We start from the raw sequence: 13,283 nt of genomic DNA, 5'->3' as shown, positions 1-13,283 counted from the left end.
TCCTTTCATACGTTAATGGGTATGGACTTTTTTTATTGTGAGGTCTGTTGGCTGGATCAATAAACTGGTTGACAGACTGACTGATCTGTCCATCCCTACAAGCAGGGGCGTCGCTGGGGAGGGGCGGTAGGGGCGGTACGCCCCCAGTGACAGGGTGACAAGCGGCGGCCCCTCCCGCCACTCCCACGCGCCGCCGCTCCCTCCGTCACCCCGGGAGCAGCAGCACACGAACGGGGTGCTTTCCACCGCTTTTTTCAGCGGGGGGGGGGCAGCGAGGGTGTGTGTGTCAAACTTGTCACCCCCTCCTCACTGGCCACCCCCCGCCGGAAAAAACGGTGGGGGGGGGCGGGGAAAGGAAGCAGAGCAGGCGCATTCAAGTGCCGGTTCTGCTTCTTTTTTCCCCTTTCCGCCGCTTTTTTTCAGCGGGGGGGGGGGGGCGACCAGCGAGGGGGGGGGTTTGTCACGCTTGTCACCCCCTCCTCCCTGGCCACCACCCACCGCCGAAAAAAAGCCTCGGAAAGGGGGAAATTCCCCCTTTCTGCATCCACGTGCGTCGTGCCCCTCTCCCAGGGGGGTGCCTCTGCGCTGCCGCCGCCCCCAGCAGTGCAGAGGCTAGCTACGCCACTGCCTACAAGAGCCTCCGACCAGGAGGGCTGGGCCCCGTCACCCACAACACTCACAGCTGGACTGCCTGCTGGATGTGCCTCATCCAGGTGTTGCGCTCGTCGCGGGAGGCAGTGTGCACCTCGTACATCTCTGGCGGGGTGTTGCTGAGGAGGAACATGCCCTTCTCCTGGTTGGCAATGTCTCGCACAATCAGTCTTTGGAGGGAGATGACAGAAGGCTTGTCCTGGGAGAGAGGGAAGAAAGTCGATAGCGTTTGTGGCGCCTTTCTGGTTGCTTTTTAAATTCATTATTACAGTAATATTAATTACTACATTTATCCAAAGGGCTCCAAGGTGTTTACATGGTTTGCCCCCTTCCCTGATTTTAACCCCACAACAACCCTGTGAGGTAGCTTTAGGCTGAGAGGCAATGACTGGCCCAAGGCCACCCAGTGAGTTTGGACTCACTTTGAAGTTTGGACTCTGCTTCAAGCAGAGGTTGGGTAGCCATCTGCCAGGGATTCTTTAGCTGTGGTTCCTATATTGCATGGGGTTGGACCTTGGGGTACATTCCAGCTCTACGCTTCTATGATTCCCCCATCTCAGAAATGCTTCTGGGCTGACATTGTGTTGTCACGTTGCAGCATCGTGCCAAATCAGACATTTTAGAGAAGCATGGAGGCCACATAGAGAGGATCCCACTACTTTTCCCTAACTTCCTAAAAGCTCTGTATTTCCACCCATCCCAGATAAGCAAAAAATGTAGATTTTATTCCTTCCTTTTGCCAAAGATTCCCGATTTCCTGAAATTTTGGCTCAAGTTAACCATTATCTTAAGAGATGTTTGTGAGAGACAGCAAGAGAGTGTGACTCTCTTCCCCTACCATTTCCATTTTTCTCCTTTGTATTTTTGTAAAGATTGCAAGATGGCTCTTGTAACCTGTGCATCCCTTATAATATGATTTAAACAAGAAGAAGATTCAAAGGAACCCGTCCCATTTTCAGGGCAGAACCCTGTCCAAGGCAGTGTACAATGAACATCACTAAAACACATTAAAAACATATAGAAGAGCCCTGCTGGATCAGGAGAGTGGCTCATCTAGTTAGTCCAGCATCCTGTTCTCACAGCAGCTAACCAGACGCTCCAATACAAATCCCTCAAGCAAGACCCAAGCACAAGAGCACTTTCCCATCCTGTGGCTTCCACCAACTGGTATTCAGAAGCATTTACTGCCTCCGACCATGACAGAAGAGCATAGCCACTTTGGTTAGTAGCCATCAACAACCCTCTCCTCCATGAATTTGCCCAATCCTCCTTGAAAAACATCCAGGTTGGTGGTCATCATTGCCTCCTATGGGAGCAAGTTCCATAGTTTAACTATGTGTGAAGGGCTTTCTTTCATCTGTCTTGCTTCCCTTAGCCAGAGTATCCAGTTTGAGAGTCTGGGCCCTTTACACCAGGGAATAGGCACAGCCCACAGAGCATATCTCACCAGGGTGGGGAAGGTGTACTTCTGATCCTTCTCCTGAAGGAAGATGAGAACATCTGTCATCAAAACTACCAGGACATCTGCAAGAGAAAAGGGGAAGAAACAAGGTGTTAGGGGCTGAAAGATCTTTTGGGTTGTTGCTGCACATTCAATCCCTCTCCTATTAAAGTGAAGATCCTATAGAACCACTACCCAGCACTGCTGTTCTGGAAGGAGATAATGAGGTCCCCTTTTATCATCCAGGCTGTCACTTGGATCCTCCGTTCTCAGAATCGCCTGCCTTGGAAGGGGCTACACATCCCCCTGGAAGGAGTTGGGGGTTGCTACTGGATTCTACACATGACTTGGGGGTTGCTACTGGATTCTACACTACCACTGGAAGCTAAGTGGCTAAGAATGCCTTTTTAAGGCTCCATCTAGCTCACCAGCTATGGCCCCTTTTAGAGAGAGATGAATTGGCCACTCTACTCCATGCTCTGGTAACTTCCAGAGCATTGGATTACCGCAATGTGTTTTCCATGGGGCTGCCCTTGAAGACTACTAGGAAACTTCAACTAGCCCAAAACGCAGCAGCCACATAGTTGGCTGGGTTTCTGTTTGGATCTCATATAACCCCTGGTTTAAAACAGCTGCACTGGTTGCCAGTTTGTTTTTGTGCCCCAAAAGTTGTTTTAAACTTTTCCATTGTTGTGTTTTAATGCCATAACCTTCCCTGGGACCTTAGGGTGAAGGGCAGGTTTATAACAACAACAACAACAACAACAACAACAACAACAACAACAACAACACTCTTTCAAACTGTAAAGTACCTTGAATGTGCTGGCCAAAAGCTGATGTATAACCACAGCAAATACATATATAAAGCATGACTGTGCCTGTTCAGAATCGGGGATTCTTTTTGCAGTCTGGGAGACACCCCTCCTTGAGAGCCACATGCCACTAGAGGGCAGCAGTGAGCTACACACACAACCCCACAGGCCCCACCCACCTTTGAAGCGTCCGGTGGCCGTCTTCCAGAGCATGCAGCCATCGTGCACCAGCTTGCGCCGCAGCATCTCCTCTTTGCAGAAGGGGCCATGCTCCCAGGGCAGGTCGGCCTTGGCGCGCCCATCTACCCGCCCGTAAATCTCCTGCAGCCGCGCATTCTTTTCATAGTCGTGCACTTCCTGGTCGACGGTGGAAATGAGTTCCTTGATCAGAGTCAGGGCTGTGCTCAGGTCCCGCTGGTCCGCTTCGTTCCCTGGGGTTGGGGAAGGCAGGTGGGGAGACCATGATCAAAGGCTCAGTTCGGTTTCGGGCTTTTTGGCCCCAGGGAAAGCCCCTCTTCCTATCAGCTTATGCCCAGAACCCATTGCAGCCTCTCACGGTTGCTGCCTCCCAATCATATTGCAGATTCAATGCCCCTCTGTCTCACTCACTTCCAGTTCCTGGGTCTCAAGGGGTTACCAGACCTCGCCCACATTCGGCAAGGCTATAAGCATCACTAGACCATTCTGAACAAAGCAACACAGCAGGCTCTGGGTATCAGTCTTAATTTTATCTCCCACACCAAATGGCTTTACTGAGCTTGGGAAGTTTATCAAGGTCACATTAGGATGGTTATCAGCAGCTGAATATTAATTTGTTATGTCCTGGGAGTTGTGTAGAATTCCACTTTTGGTAGAATGGTACCAAAGGACCTGGCAGGTGATGACGACGAATAGAGTATCTAGGTCCGATTTTTGTGCAGGCACTTTAAATACCATGCAGTGCATCTTGAATGAATCATCCATCTCCCTTAAATACAGTATATATGATAACTGCATATACCCAAAGCCTTGGAGCTGCTCCCGTGGCTAATGGGTGAGGGGGCAGAGAGTATGGCCAGTACTCCCAGAGCCCACGTGCTGAGCAGGGCTGGCCCAGCAAGCAAGGCAGAGAGCTTAAACGCTCTTTCCACATCAGGTAACCCAAGCAGAACCCCGCGTGAAAAGAGACTTGAAGCTCTACTCCTTGCTTGGGGGGCCAAGGTGTGTTTGGTGTGCTAGCTCTGGAAACCGAGGGGTGCTTGTGTGTGATGTTGTGGGAACTCAGATTGCCCAAGAGATCTCGTGAGATCACCCCAGAGTCATTGTGCAGAGTGGGCCTTGCCATACAAGCAGGCCCAGCACAAAAAGAGCTTTTAAGCTCTCTGCCTTGCTTGCATTTAACTTGTGCAATTTCAACCAGGCTGCCTTCAACTGTGCAAATTAAATGTAAGACACAATTGTACTGCATTACAAAGAAAGAAGATTCCTGATGATTGATTGCATGCATATCGAGGCTCCAGAAATGCTTCAGAGGGTTGATATTGTAGGCATTAGTTGATTGTTTGTTAGTCATCATTAAGAGAAAAAGAAGACAGCTTTTTGCTCCCTTGGTGAAAGGTCACCCTGCCCTCCATTCTCTGGTACCTTTGGAGTTCTGCAGGATACGGTCAATGAGCCCGGGGTACTTGGTGATGCGCTGGGTCACCAGAAGGATGCACTCTTGCACCCCATGCCGCCTCAGCACCGTCGACCGTGTCAGCCTCTGGAGAAAGGGGCAGAGAGGGGCAAAAGGTCAGACTGGGGAACAGGTTTCACAGCCTTGGGAGTCAGATTTCCCATTTCGGGCAGAAGGGGGTGAGGTGATGAACCTTCCCAGCAGGAAGGAAGGACGGAGAGGCCCTTTACCCGGATGAACTGCTGGAACCGCTTGTCCCGTGCAAAGAGCTCCTTGTAAAGCTTCACGGCCTTAGTGTGGCGGCTGCAGAACTCAGAGTAGGCCTTCTTCATCTGCTCGGCGCTGCTGCCTGAAAACTGGAAGGCAGAAGTGCAAGGAGGTGAGATCACAACAGGAAGAAAGGCCACAGCTCAGCTGGAAGAGCACCTGCCTTGCATGCGGCAGGAGGTCCCAGGTTCAATCCCCACTGGTATCTCTGGGTAGGGCTGGGACTCCCTTGCTTCAAATCCTGGAGAGTCATTGCTGCCAGTCAGCGTAGACAATACTGAGCTAGATAAACCCATGGTCTGACTCAGTACAAGGCAGCTCCCCATGTTCCTGACAAATAGCTGGGCAGGGAGAAGGGAGATACAGTGGATGCTTGGGTTGCGGATGTAATCCGTGACGGAGGCACATCTGCAACCCGCAGCGTTCGTATCCCGCAGCGTTGTGCCTGCGCACACGTGTGATGCAATTTGGTGCTTCTGCGCATGCGCTGAAACCCAGAAGTAACCCGTCCTGGTACTTCCGGGTTCAGCGTGGAGCGCAACCCGAAAAAATGTAACCCGCAGTGTTTGCAGCCTGAGGTATGACTGTAAAAGAGTTGCTTTCTCCCTCTATGCCCCTCCATGCCACACACACCACTCCAAATGGGTGCCAGCAAGAATGGCGGCTGCTGCACCTGTTGGATGAGGATGTCCCCCAGCCGGTTGATGACGAAGTTCTTGTTGCTGTCGGCGGCCAGGGACTCCTTGCGGCGCTCCAGGAGCTGGACGAGGAAGCGGTCGTGGATGTCGCTGAGCTCATCCACACAGGGGAACATTCTCTGCACCAGGGCCACATCCATCTGGAGGTCCTCCAGCATGCCCTTGCGGAAGAGGTTGGTCATGATCTTCAGCGTTTGCACGTGGTGGAGCTCTGTCTGGATCAACTCTGCAGGAGTGGGAAGAGGGAAGATGTGAACTGGTTTGCATTGGCATAGTAGAGGCAAAAGAAGATGGGGGTGGGGTGGGTGTGCCAGGGCTCATCCACACTTCTGTTTTGCCTGTGACTTCCAGGCATGCATCCAAAAGGTTTTTCATTCGCCCCACCGCCTTCCCCTGGGAAAAGCCGCTGTTCACTGCTGAACTGGAGCAAACAACAGTCGGGTTTTTGCGGATTGACATTTTCTCCAATTCAGCGATAAACAGCGGGTTTTCCCAGGGGAAGTGGCGGGACACAAGAAAAGCCTCTCAGACCTGTGCTTAGAAGTCATGAACCAAACGGAAGAAATCGTGTGACAAAGGGAAGTGTGTAGGAACACTGAGTGTAAATAGCACAATTCTCTTCCTGGAAATGAATCAGTTCAGAATTCAGTAGGTAGCTCTTGTGTCTGAATGTTCCACCCACACTGGAGTGTTTGTGTGCCATTAGGGAGAATTCTGTCTCCTCCCTGGTGTGCTACCTTTTTACATGCCAGGTAGTTTTGTTTCTTTTTACACAGGGGAGCACTCAAATATGCAATTTCCCCTTCCTCCTGCATGTGGAAGTTGTGCAATCCCAGGAGGACTGTGCCGCCTGATCCATCTAAATGTTTCGCTCAGCTCATGGTGTGAGGTCTGGATGGGACCTCTAATCCCCCTTTAAGGTTGTTATTCCGGCTAACAATAAACCTGGCCCCAAAATCAAAACAGTAGAAACACCACTCAGGGGGTTGTACAGTGGTACCTCGGGTTAAGTACTTAATTCATTCTGGAGGTCCGTTCTTAACCTGAAACTGTTCTTAACCTGAAGCACCACTTTAGCTAATGGGGCCTCCCGCTGCTGCTGCGCTGCCAGAGCACAATTTCTGTTCTTATCCTGAAGCAAAGTTCTTAACCTGAAGCGTTTTCTGGTTTAGCGGAGTTTGTAACTTGAAGCGTATGTAACCCAAAGTACCACTGTATTTGGTTTGAGACACTTATCAAGGAGGATCCTAACAATTTCTGTTACAGGTGGGTAGCTGTGTTGGTCTGCCATAGTCAAAACAAAATAAAAAAAAAATTCTTTCCAGTAGCACCTTAGAGACCAACTAAGTTTGTTCTTGGTATGAGCTTTAGTTGGTCTCTAAGGTGCTACTGGAAAGAATTTTTTTTTATTTTTTTTTGCCTAACAATTTCTGTATGCCTCCCTGAGAAGAGGCTTATAAAAACCAGGCAAGGCTTAAATTCCACAAACTCTGTATAGCAATTTCCACTAGGGGTCAAAGGAAGGAAGGAAGGAAGGAAGGAAGGAAGGAAGGAAGGAAGGAGTGTTATTTCCCATTCCCAATGGCTGTGAGCTTCAGGCTAAATGCCACATGATGTTAAACATGTGCTTTAAGGCTCATCCTGCCATCAATTAGCTACTCCTTAAGGTGCTTCAAGATTCTGTTGGTGCAGACTCACACAGCTACCTTTCTGGAGGTTGCTACTTGTGCACTGGCAGCATTTCATGTGACTTTCAAACTGTACATTGCTGGGAAGACATGGACTGGCTGTGACTATGCTTCTCCTTCCAAGGTGACATGGCGTTTGGGACCCATTGCTTTCAGAAATCCTCAGTAAGTGGGGTGGCCAAAGTGGCACAAATCCTCACCGTAGATGACATCTTGGCGCTTCATGACCTCCTTTTTGTGCTGCTGCAAGAAGTTATTGTCAACTGCCAGGCTCCAAGAATCAGCCTCAAAATCCTTCTCGCCAGTCTCAAAGTCGCTCATCAGCTGGTTGTATATGACTTCGGCTCCTGGAGGAAAAAAGAGGGAAAGTGTGTTTGTGCCTATACGTATGTGGAAATGACTTTGATGAAGGAGGGGAGGAGGGAAGGGGATGAAAACCTAACTGAGCTTCGAGGGCATGCAGAAAATGTGAACCACTGGACATTGGGAACTATCAAACCACAACATGCACACAGGTAAGTGCATCTGGGGTTATGGTCTTAGAACCCAGGTCTAAGCCACACAGAGACACTGGCTCTGATGTCCTCTTCCCAAGACTTCATCCAGGAATGCTGCATGCTTTGATTGGTCAGAAATCCCATGCAAAAAAAGGGGGGGCAGCTCAACCACAAAGACAAAGCAGGTAGGTTTGATGTTTACAATCAAGCAGTGTATAAATTTTATGGAGGGAAAAATGAATGAATGAATAAAGCAAGCAAGCATCTGGGGATTCAAGGTTGACGAACACCCAGCACCCTTAAAAACAGATCCATCCATCCATCCATCCATACCCAGCCTATCTGTTCTTATTTGTGTTAAACTCATCCAGATTCCTAGTTGTCTACACGTATGCACAGAATATTGGCACAGGATTTCATCACCCACACTTCCCATCTCACCTTCGTCAATGAGGGACTCGACTGAGAGGGTCCGGTTGCGCATGTTCAAGGAGTCAGTGGACTGGGACAGGATCCTCCGGAGGCCCAGAGGAGATTCATCGTTGAAATTCCTGGATAGGAAGAGGAGAATTTTCTAAACCAATACAACTGTCGCTTTATCATCTTGTTTAATACACAAAACAACCCTTTGAAGCAGTTGAGGTTGAGATAGAGAGGGGTTGCCCAAAGGTAATGCGCGATCCTAGTGAGTTTTGAAGAACCCGCCAGGGATTGGAACCCAGGTCTTCTTAGTACGAGTCTGATAAGAAATACAAGACTGACACCGTCCATTACAAAGAGGGTTCATGTTTCAAAAATATTGCTACAGGGAGGGTGGGGAACCCATCACCCTCTCCAGGTGTTCTTGGGACTAAACTCTCATCCTCCTTGACCACTGGTCTCCATTGGTTGGGGTGGATGGGAGTTGGGAGTGTAGCAACATCTGGAGGGCACTGGGTTGGGGAAGACTGGGCCGATATAAGTCAAGAGACAGGTGACCTGCTCCACAAAGCTTGCAATGTAAATCTGGGCACACAAGGGAGAGATTTGTGCTTTCTCTCCCCACTAGTTTAAGAGCATAAGGAATGAGCCTTCTGGATCAGGCCAATGAACCATAAAGTCCAGCAACCTGTTCTCACAGTGGCTAACCACGGAAACTCGCAAGCAGGACCCGAACACAAGAGCCCTCTACCCTCCTGAAGCTTCCAGCAACTGGCATTCAGAAGCATTTGCTGCCTCTGACTGTGGTGGCAGAGAACAGCCATTGTGGCTAGCAGCCACCGCCAACCCTCTCCTCCATGAATTTCTCCAATCCTCTCTTAAAGCCATCCGTCCAACTTACCCTGCAATGTTAGTGGTGGAGACGCTTTTGGAAAGAGACAAGGTGGGACGACCCCGGCGAGATCCCAGCAGGGTCTGGCGGAAGCTCTCAGAGGGGTAGATGGCAGAATTGGGGCGCTCCCTGATGGTGGCTGGAGATTTGAAAGAGAAATGGGGGTGATAAGAATTGCAAGACAGGCTTCTGTCATATCAAAGGACAAGTTGCATCATGTGATTCAGGCAGCTGATAACACTCCACCGGGTTTCTACAAACGACTAAGGGTGCTGGTGCTTAAGACAACACTTCCATCCCTTCCATCCCCACTGTATCCAGAAGAGATCTCAGAGGTGTGGCTTTGACAGAAAGGCACTCTGCACATGTTCAGAAGCACCCACTATTTTCAGAGCTGGCCAAAGGGGTTTCAGGGCCACACTTTATTGAAGGGTCCATTAGACTAAAGTGAGCCTCACTCTTCCCCTGCCCCACCCAAAACTGGGGAAAGCACCTCAGAAGTTGTATCTCCCCAGCTGCCCTCTCCTCTTCTCAGCAGCACAGGCCGTGCTTACTAAGGCCCCATCCGCAATAAAAAAAATTATTAATAATGTAAAACATCAGCATCCTGCTTTTTAACAGATTCTTTAGGGGAAGCCATGACTCTAACTTTCAGTCCCACTTCCCAGAGAACTCTGGGGATTGTAGTTCTGGTAAGGGAATACGAGTTTCCTAGCCACTCTCAGCACCCTTAACAAACTACACTTCCCAGGATTCCTTGTGGGGAGCTGAGACTGTTTAAAGTGGTATGATACTGCTTTAAGTGTATATCACGGGTGGGGCCTTATAAGGCAGTTCCTTTAGCAGAGGAGAACTGCTCCCCCAGCTGACTCTCTGCCCCGTTTCCGCTTCCTGACGTGGGATTCACAGCTCCACTCACTTTTGTTCCTCAGGGACACCGTCTGCAGGGCTGAATTGTTCTTCAGCAAGGCTGCCTTTTGCTGCTGCAAGGGGCGGGGGGCGGAGAGAAAGAAAGAAAGAGAAAAACGATGAGCAGCAGCTGGGCCATTGCAATAAAGCTCTGGTGGAGGAGAAAGGGGGTGGCTTTGAAGTATCTCCTGTGTGCTGCTTTTGGATGGTTTTCTCTGGAACAGGAAAGCGAGCACTGCAGCTTATTCTCGTCTCTATTTCTTGGTACCCATATCTGATAAATTACTGCTTTTGTGTTTGGGGGGCCATCTCTCAAAGTGCTGCTACCGCAAGCAGATTCCCAAAGGCTCTTATTTATTTATCTTTTCAGCTGCCTTTTCAGTCTGTGCTCAGCCAAAACTTTTCAGTCAAAACTCAACATAGGAACATCGGAAGAGCCTGTTGGATCAGACCAAAGGGGGCTCAGCTAGCCTAGCATCCTGTTCTCACAGTGGCCAAGCAGATGCCTGTGGGAAACCTGCAAGCAGGATCTGAGCACAGAAGCCCTCTTTCCCTTCTTGTGGTTTCCAGCAACTAGTGTTCACAAGCACTGTCTCCGACCATAGAGAAAGAGCATAGCCATGCTGGTCAGTAGCCATCAGCAGCCTTCTCCTCCTCCATGAATTTGTCTAATCCTCTTTTAAAGCAGTCTAGCTTGGAGCCTGCCTGTCACTGCCTCCAGTGGCAATGAATTCCATAGTCGAAACAAAATAGAAAATTCTTTCCAGTAGCACCTTAGAGACCAACTGAGTTTGTTCTGCATGCACACGAAAGCTCATACCAAGAACAAACTCAGTTGGTCTCTAATGTGCTACTGGAAAGAATTTTCTATTTTGTTTCGACTATGGCAGACCAACACGGCTACCCACCTGTAAGTGAATTCCATAGTTTAACGACTCGCTATGTGAAGAAGTATAAAATGCCATCCTGTAGTAAAACATTCAAAATCAAAACAAACGCCACCACGTAATAATATAAAACCCCTTTCAAAAGCAACAGCAGGAAAACAAAGCACACACACACACACACAATTTTGGCTGGCATCCAACGGAAGTAGGCAGGCTTTCAAAGCTTTTTCTTTTTTAAATACTGCAACTGAAAGGGCCCCGAGGATGACCCAGGGATGGCCTGAGCAGCTCAATTCTGTACCAGTACCAAGCAATACTCACTCCAAAATGGCAAGAAATCAATCTTTTAGGCATCTAACACTTTGGAACTCCCTGCCTATTGACATCAGGCAGGCACCTCCACCGTACTCTTTTCAGCACCTGCTAATGACATTTTTGCTTGTCCAGATGTTTAGAATGCTGATGTGTTTTTAGTTTATTGTTGGGTTTAATTTTTTTGAATGTTTTTACTTTTTTTTAAAACTAATAACTCGGTTTTTTTTCTTTTGGTAAACCATTTTGAGGTTTTTTTCTCCAATTAATTGATATATAAATTTCACGAAATAAAATGAATATAAATAAGTAAAATAGTGTAGTATGTGGAACAAGCTGGTTAAAAACATTTGTCTCTCATGTGTCATCCGTCGTCGTCGTCGCCCCCCCCCCCCCGCTCATGGCTTACAAGAGTTCCCCTCTCTCACACACACATGTACACGAACACACTCACCTTCTGCTTGACTTTAGTGCAGTTGGGCAAAGTATCTTTGCAGCGGTTGTGAATGGTGACATTGCAGGCTGGAAGGGAAAGACAGAGGAGGAGCGAGTGAGAAAGAGGCAGTGTCAATCGGATGCTCAGATTCATCCACTAAATCAGAAAACAGAACATTATATTTTTTTAACAGGCCCTTTCAGCCAGGGTGACCAAGCAGACAGGGCCAAGCTCTCCACTAGGACCCATCTTGCAGTGACATGATTGATTGAAAATGAACAAAGGTTTGAACAGGTTTGAACACGCAGAGTCAGGGCAGGCCCTACCATTAGGGAGAGTGAGGTTATCGACTCAGGCGGCAGAAGCTGGCGAGCAGCAGCTATAGCCCCTTGGCTGTCCCCCTGTATGTAACAGTGGTGACCTGCCACAAGATCACATGTGATTCTATAAGTACATAAAATAACATTGACAGCCCTTGCACTAGCCCTCTGCTCTCAGCTGTGTTTGAGGTTCAATGGCCAGCCCACTCAGCTTCTATACATATGAAATGAAGGGAGGGGGACCCATCCTGTTCTCTGCCTTGGGCAGCAAAATGTCTTGGACCAACTTCAACCATCTCAGACTCTACAATTGGCAGGTGAGGTCTTGGCGGTGGTAGTGCTGCCTGGCTGGCATTGACCCATGACAGGGTCTTTTCAGTGGCAGCTCCCTGTTTGTGGAATGCCCTTCTGCGCAAGGTGCATCTGTCTCCCTTGTTGTCGGCCTTCAGGAAGAACTGAAAAACATTCCTGTCTGCCCAGGCATTAGGTGGCAGGAAGATACTGTTCCTGGCATCCCTGAAATCATTGGCTGGCAGAACATTTTTAACTACTTTTAAAATGTATTTTGTTATTAATGAGTTTACTGTGCCAGGGTGCCTTTGGGAGGAAGGGTAAGATATGATGATAATGATGATGATGGTGATGGTGATGGTGATGGTGATGATGATTTGTGGGGCAGTGTCTGTATTTTACCACAATGCGCCAGAACAAGTCAACACCTGAGTATTGCCAGAAACAAAAAAGAAAGGTTTCCACAGATCCTATGGGGGGCATTATCATTGGAGGCGGCCCATGAGACAGCTCTTTGCTGAAAATGGACCCCCCATCTCGGAGCCAATCAGGGGTTCAAAAGGAAGTTTGGAAGCAACATGTAAAGCACCACCAAAGTTTCTGGGTCTGTAGAAAGGAGTAGCAGGTGGTGGGGGGGGGGGACAACCCAAACAGCTCTGCCTTCTGGATGATGTCCACCCCCCTCACACTGCAGCCTGCTGTTTCCTCCACCCTCAGAGAAGAGTGAAGGTCGACATCCTGCCCATTTGGCTGGCACACAGATGGCAGCTTGCCCCTGCTGGGCATGGCCTTTGTGCCAAGCTTTTGGCTGCAAGGAACTATCGGGGAGAACACGGTGATCACTCCCCCATGCTACAGCCTGTTCCTTCCACGATCCGCTCGGAAGGATGGTGTGAGTGAAATGGGGGGAGGAGAAGGCTGCCTCTCTGACTGCTGGAATAAATGGATCAAGGACACATACACATACGAGAGTGGCCATCTCTTTCTTCTTTGTCGTCCGCAAGATTCGCAAAAGGAGATGTGACCACAAGGCGACCATTCCAGTCCCACAGACTACATGGTGTTGCGTCACTGTGTCTCCACTCACCCCATTTAATCTAGATTATTG

General features: G+C 49.1%; 1 protein-coding gene across 5 annotated transcripts in view; it reads right to left on the bottom strand.

The window, feature by feature from the left end:
* ARHGEF2 (Rho/Rac guanine nucleotide exchange factor 2) overlaps positions 1-13,283 on the bottom strand; it is a 95,079-nt gene that overhangs the window by 7,688 nt on the left and 74,108 nt on the right. For all 5 annotated transcript variants that reach the window (XM_033136453.1, XM_033136454.1, XM_033136457.1 and 2 more), the window contains 11 exons: positions 11,583-11,650; positions 9,940-10,003; positions 9,030-9,159; positions 8,150-8,259; positions 7,412-7,558; positions 5,499-5,749; positions 4,789-4,914; positions 4,528-4,645; positions 3,084-3,335; positions 2,099-2,175; positions 681-850 (listed from right to left, as the gene is read on the bottom strand). In XM_033136453.1, the coding sequence (XP_032992344.1) occupies positions 681-850; positions 2,099-2,175; positions 3,084-3,335; positions 4,528-4,645; positions 4,789-4,914; positions 5,499-5,749; positions 7,412-7,558; positions 8,150-8,259; positions 9,030-9,159; positions 9,940-10,003; positions 11,583-11,650 (1,513 nt within the window). The remainder of the gene's footprint in view (positions 1-680; positions 851-2,098; positions 2,176-3,083; positions 3,336-4,527; positions 4,646-4,788; positions 4,915-5,498; positions 5,750-7,411; positions 7,559-8,149; positions 8,260-9,029; positions 9,160-9,939; positions 10,004-11,582; positions 11,651-13,283) is intronic.

The sequence above is a fragment of the Lacerta agilis genome, chromosome 17, assembly GCF_009819535.1.
Source record: "Lacerta agilis isolate rLacAgi1 chromosome 17, rLacAgi1.pri, whole genome shotgun sequence".
In the NCBI taxonomy this organism is placed as follows: domain Eukaryota; kingdom Metazoa; phylum Chordata; class Lepidosauria; order Squamata; family Lacertidae; genus Lacerta; species Lacerta agilis.
The sequence above is the reverse complement of the archived record's forward strand: the minus strand, read 5'-3'. Positions and strand labels throughout refer to the sequence as shown.